At 58.3% G+C, this 5,962-nt stretch overlaps 1 protein-coding gene across 1 annotated transcript; it reads left to right on the top strand.

The window, feature by feature from the left end:
- The first annotated feature begins 828 nt into the window (after positions 1–828).
- On the top strand, positions 829–5,645 carry Fgf3 (fibroblast growth factor 3). The gene is made up of 3 exons (XM_048458497.3): positions 829–1,052; positions 2,793–2,896; positions 4,887–5,645. The coding sequence occupies exons 1-3, from the start codon at positions 833–835 to the stop codon at positions 5,298–5,300; spliced, it is 738 nt and encodes a 245-aa protein (XP_048314454.2). The 5' UTR covers positions 829–832; the 3' UTR covers positions 5,301–5,645.
- The last annotated feature ends 317 nt before the right edge of the window (positions 5,646–5,962 follow it).

Raw genomic sequence — 5,962 nt, 5'->3', positions numbered from 1 at the left:
ACAAAGTGACCCTGGGCCCTTGGGCCACAAGACTGGGCAGCTGAGGACAGCTCAGCGGCTCATGTGAGAAGCCGCGACCTGCACAGACCCAACCCCGGGTTCCCCACGCGCCGCCCTCCGCAATCGCTCTCGATTAGGCGCCGCCTTTCATGAACGTTTGTCAGCTAGACTTCCCCGCAAGTTGTTTGCGCAGACATCAGTCATCCGCGGTCCCATTGTGCACCCAGGATTGATGTAAGGCGGGAGGGGGTGGCAGGGCCTGGGGCGGCTGCCTTTAGGCCTTGCTCTATAATTTTCCGAGGCATAATTGGTCTGGGGGCGGAGCGGGGACCTTTCAGAAGCGGGAGGGGGCGCGCAGGGCGCGCGGTGGAGCAGCGGCTGCCCGACGGCGCTGGCCGGGGCGCTGTGAGCAGGCGACGCCCGGCCTGAGTCCCGCGCCCCCGCCGGGGACCACGGCCGCCTTTTGTTGCCGAGCGCCCTTTCTTCGGAGCTGTGTACGGCAAGGGAACACTCCCCTATTCCTGGGCGAAAATTCGAAGTCTTCTCTCTCCACCTCCCTCTCCCTTTCTCCGCATCTTCTCTCCATCCTTCTTTCCCTCTCTCCACACATCCTTTTCTCCCTCTCCCCTTTCTCCCCATCTCTCCTTGTCTCCCCTCCCTCTTTCTCTTCCTCCCTCCCCTGTCCCCCACCTCTTCCCGGTCTTCCTCTCCCTCTCTCTCCCTCCCAGCCACAGTCCGCACAGCCTGGCGCGCGGGCGTGTGCTCCCAGCGCCGCTCCTTCCGTGAGCCCCGCGCTGGCGCAGCCGCCGCCGCGGGCGGGCGCGATGCCGGGATGGGCCTGATCTGGCTTCTGCTGCTCAGCTTGCTGGAACCCGGCTGGCCCGCGACGGGGCCCGGGACGCGGCTGCGGCGCGATGCGGGCGGCCGTGGGGGCGTCTACGAGCACCTCGGCGGGGCGCCCCGGCGCCGCAAGCTCTACTGCGCCACCAAGTACCACCTCCAGCTGCATCCGAGCGGCCGAGTGAACGGCAGCCTGGAGAACAGCGCCTACAGTGAGTGTCCGGCCAGAGGTGGGCGGGAGGGACGGGCGGGCTCGGCCCCCTGTCGCGGAGTCCCAGGTGGGAGCAGAGCTGATGTCCATCCGAAGACTAAGCCTAGGTCCCAGCTACAAATCCCTTCGACATGCCCTGCCCGTCCCGCTTCCCAAGGGGCTGCACAGGAGGCGAGCATGATTCTGACAGGTTTGTATCTCAGTGAAAAGCCGCTGGATAAGGATTTATCGCCCTCTTTATTGTTTTGACCACCCCGGGACGCATGACCAGTCCCTTCCGTCCTCTTTGCTTTCAGCCGGTGCGCCAAGGACACTCCCCTGGGCAGAGCTTAGTTTTCACGACTAGGTGTCGGGCGATGGGCTTATCCCTCGTCCTGCGCTCTGTAGAGCACGCGACAGGACAGAAAGCCGTCCCCGCGTATTTTGGATGCAGCCGGCACGCACCTACGACCCACGGCTGAATAATACCTAACGCCAATTCCCAAGCACTGCAGGGTTTGGCTCCGTGGGTGCAGTACACGCGAGCCGAGCTCGGTCCGGAGTGTTGCACGCCGCGTGGGAGGAACTCACCGCGCCCGGGGCGCAGGAAGCCGAGTGGGGGGCGAGGGCGGCTGTAGGAACCGCAGCTTCCTCCTTCAAAGCCGCAGCCCCGCGGGGGCGTTCTGGGGACCAGCCCCGACCCGGCCTGTAGCGCTGGGCTCCTCACGAGCACCCCCTCCCCAGTTGTCCAGTCCGGGCGGGCCCCAGATGCAGAAGAGGGGCACCTTCACAGTCTCCCCTGGATGGGGGAGTGCTCCTCTGGTGCAAGCTCTAAAGGTCGTCCCCTGCACCCTTCCAAACCGTGTGTAGGGTAGGACCCAACTGGTCGTGGTTATCTGAACTATGCTGGGTCCCAGGCGGGCATCAGAGATGCACTCGGTGGAAAGGGAGTGAGTCCTCAAACCACTATCCCAGGGGACATTGCCCTCCCCTCCCAAAAAGAGCTATCCTATTCACAGGAAAAGCGCCTGGAGGATTTTTGTTTGGTTGGTTTTATATTTTATTTATTTAGTGTGCCACGATGTGTATGTAGGTCATTGAAGCACTTGCCGGAGTCGGTTCTCTGCTTCGACCATGCGAGTCCGGGAATGGAACTCAGATCTGCCATCTGAGCTGGGGGACCATTAACTTTTAGACCTACTCTTGGGCCTGGATGGGCCCCAGTCACCTTCCCTCTGCACCTAGGCTCTTCTGCCCCAGGCTACCTTTCTGCACTAATGATTGGATCCTTTGCCTGACAGTGTGGGTAACTCTCTGACTGGGCTGCATTAAGTACTGGCTTCCCCAGGAGTCTCAGACACCTCTTCTGGGGCTCCCTCTTCCCCAGGGTTTGGATCGCCCAACCACTATATGTGTCCATGGACAAGTTCATTTGCCCTCAGCCTCAGCTTTCTAGAACAATCCGCTTCACAAGGGTGCACTGAATACAAACTGAATTGATCTGTCTGTGCTACACCCAAGACGCCTGACAGGGGCAGAACTCCGCCACTGTGTCTTCTCCTGGGGTTAGGAGTAATGTCTTGGCACAGTGCCTGAATGTCCCCTTCTTCACCTACTATCTAATGATTTCTTCCTACTAGGATTTCCAACCCCTCCACCATGACCTGCTGGTCTTGGCTGCCCTCCTGTCCCAGCTTCCTAAGCCCAGGGTGAGGTTCTGCTCAGGTCGGGCAGGTGACCGAACCTTCCTGTCTCTTTCTAGGCATCCTGGAGATTACTGCGGTGGAAGTGGGCGTGGTGGCCATCAAAGGGCTCTTCTCTGGGCGGTACCTGGCCATGAACAAGAGAGGACGGCTGTATGCTTCGGTGAGTCCCATCCCTAGTGGGCAGGTGCTGGTGTAATAGCCATCTGGCTTGAGGGCCAGAAGGAACATGAGCGGTAGAATGCTTGGCTCCCAGACTCAAGCTGGTCCAGGTCCCTAGGATTCAGAGTGCCCACCCAACCTGTCTGAAGTCAGTCTCTCTCTGAGTTACAATGGTGGAGATAGGAGAACATGGCAGCAAGGATCCAGACCTCCGTGAGAGTGAATAACCCAAGATAACTGGGCAGTTGAGGAAGGGGAGGTCAGGGCAAATCTGCCCTGCATCTGTGGAAGGAAGAAGATGGGTGCTTGACCTGTTCTCAGGGTGGGAAGGCAAGAGCTGTCTGGCTTAGAAGGGAAAGGGATGCAGAAATGATTGTCAGTCTAGTGCTGGAGGCACAGGTGTGAGGACCCAAGTGAGTCCTCAGCACCCATGTACCAAAACTGGCCAAAGTGCTGTCACCCCAGCACTAGATGGGAGGAGACGGGATGTTTCTGGGGGCTTTCTGGCCAGTCCAGCTGAATCAGCCTCCATGCACATGGCCCTGATGCCACCTGGAAGCAGGAGCTCTGGTTACCTCCTCCACACTCCTAATGGACACACCCCTTGGCTGAGCGATGGGTCCCAGCTGCTGCAAAGCTGGGCTGGTGATTTCCCCACCTCTCGGACCCTGCATCCTGTCCCACTCTAGTGTGAGCGAACCCAGCTGACTTTACATATGAACCTGTCCCCCTCACCCCGAAACTCTGCCATGAGGTGAGGTCTCAGGTGTCCTCAGTGACAGTTTATATCTTTCTGCCCACAGGGAAGAGCAGAGTGGGATGGGACCACGGCTGTGGTCTCCTGGTTTCGGGGGAGCAGGGGATGGTGAGGTCAGGGGTCCTGGCTGGATGGACTAGAACTTTCCAGAGAACACATCAGAAATGATCTCACAAACTTACAGACAGATCTGATCCTATATAAGGCCCTAGCCTCTTTGAGCTGACTGTTGGCCTCTAGGGCTTCTTCCTGCAGGCCTGTGCCTGGTTTCCTGAGTGCCCAGCATGGCTGCCCATGGGCCAGTGACAACCACACAGTCAATCCCATCTCCCTGAGTTATAGATCACAGTAGCCCAGAACGTTCAGGGATAAGAGAGCTGGCCAAATGCGAATCCTCCCCGCAGCACAGTGAAACTCAGGACTCCTTCAGCCCAGCTCACGGTCTCAGGTGACACTGGTTCCAGCTCAGCCAATCAGGAGCCATGCCGGACCTCCTCCTCTCTTAGCCACATAACTATCCATCTCCAGGTCCTCGGTGTGCTCCTTGAGTTGCTGTCTTCAACACGCACCTCTCCTCACCTCCTGCCGCCCAATCCCAGAAGCCGCATCTTGTCACGCTGGCCTCGTCCCTTCCCACTTAGAGCTGCAACAATCTTGGGGTTGGATGACTGCCCAGTAGCTTCTCTGTCCTCCAGCCTGTCTGTTCATTGTCTATTATCCATCCATCCATCTATCCATCCACCCACCCACTCAGCCAGCTCTCTATCCACTCATCCATTCCTCTACCTAGGTACCCATCCCATCCACCCAACCATCTATCCGCCCAGACATCTACCACCTAATCACTCAACCCATCATCCATCGATCCATCCACCCACCCACCCACCCACACATTCACTTATTCACTCAGCCACCACTCATCCACCACCCATCCACCCACCTATCCATCCACTCAGTAACATGCTCATTCATCCACCTCCATCATACTCTGTTTAGCACACACCAAGCACTGAACCCAGTGCAAGCCTACAGCAAAAAGGGAAAACTGCCCTTTGTCCCCATAGGAGGGCTAGTGGAGAGAAGTCACTTAGAGCAGGGCACAGTCTTGGGAAAGGTAGGCTGGCCAGGCTGCATAGACGTTGGCAGGTGTGGACAGATGGTCCAGGTAGCCTCAGGAGACAGGGAGGCAGTGGGGAGGTGCGGTCCTATTGACATCATGGCCTCTGTCTGACAGGAGCACTACAATGCAGAGTGTGAGTTTGTGGAGCGGATCCATGAGCTGGGCTACAATACTTACGCCTCCCGCCTGTATCGCACAGGGCCCAGCGGGCCAGGGACTCGGCGGCAGCCTGGTGCCCAGAGACCTTGGTACGTGTCTGTAAATGGCAAGGGTCGGCCACGCAGGGGCTTCAAGACCCGCCGCACACAGAAGTCCTCCCTCTTCCTACCCCGAGTGCTGGGCCACAAAGACCATGAGATGGTGCGGCTGCTGCAGAATGGCCAGTCGCGAGCCCCAGGAGAGAGCAGCCAGCCCAGACAGCGGCGGCAGAAGAAACAGAGCCCAGGAGACCATGGCAAGATGGAACCCTTGTCTCCTAGGGTCACTCCAGGCACCCATCTGGAGACAGGTGAACTGGCTGTGGCCTAAGTGGCCACCCTGAGAACTTTCTGAGGTCAACTCCCGCAGGCACCCAGGACCATCTTGGAGGCCTTGCCTCCCCACCCTTGTCACTGGGTTGGCTGCTTGGGGGACCTAGAACTTGCTTGTCCTTGGTGGCTTTCAAAGAGCAAGTGCCAGCCGCTGAGGGGCTTGAGTCAAAGCCCCTGAAAGACTCGAAGTTCGAGATGTATGTGGGATTACATGGGAGGGAGCTTTTGTTGCAGGGGTGACCTAAAGCTCTGGCGGAGCCCAGGCAGAGGCAGACAGATGGTCCTGGCAACCGAGGCAGTGGATAGTGGAAGGGGCTATGATTCAAACATTAAATATGTCACCCTGTCTGGCTATTTAACAGCTGGGATACAGGCTGAGGATACCTCAAGACTCCTACTGAGACATTCTGCAGGGGGTGAGGGGGCAGTGGTCTCCAGGCTTCACTGCACTGTGTCAGGCAGGCTGTGTACAGAGAAAGGGCTGGGGTGCTGCCCGCATGCGTGTGCCTGTTCTCATGTTTGCAGATATCCACAAGGGTGTGCAGGAGAGTGTTGGTGTATTCCCAAGAGGCTATGTGTGTATGAGGCATGCACACAAACTGACCTGGACTTCTGAATTCCAGGCCTCTGTGTGTGTGAAGTGTGTTCCTGAGTGTGTGT

Source organism: Myodes glareolus, chromosome 7, assembly GCF_982192425.1.
Source record: "Myodes glareolus chromosome 7, mMyoGla1.1, whole genome shotgun sequence".
Lineage (NCBI taxonomy): Eukaryota > Metazoa > Chordata > Mammalia > Rodentia > Cricetidae > Myodes > Myodes glareolus.
This window is presented reverse-complemented; position numbering and strand designations above follow the sequence as displayed.

Bases quoted from the DNA above. Each gene is read 5' to 3' on its own strand.
- Fgf3 (XM_048458497.3), top strand. From the start codon at position 833: ATGGGCCTGATCTGGCTTCTGCTGCTCAGCTTGCTGGAACCCGGCTGG. The intron at 1,053-2,792 runs GTGAGTGTCCGG...GTCTCTTTCTAG, and splicing joins CCTGGAGAACAGCGCCTACA to GCATCCTGGAGATTACTGCG. The intron at 2,897-4,886 runs GTGAGTCCCATC...TCTGTCTGACAG, and splicing joins GAGGACGGCTGTATGCTTCG to GAGCACTACAATGCAGAGTG.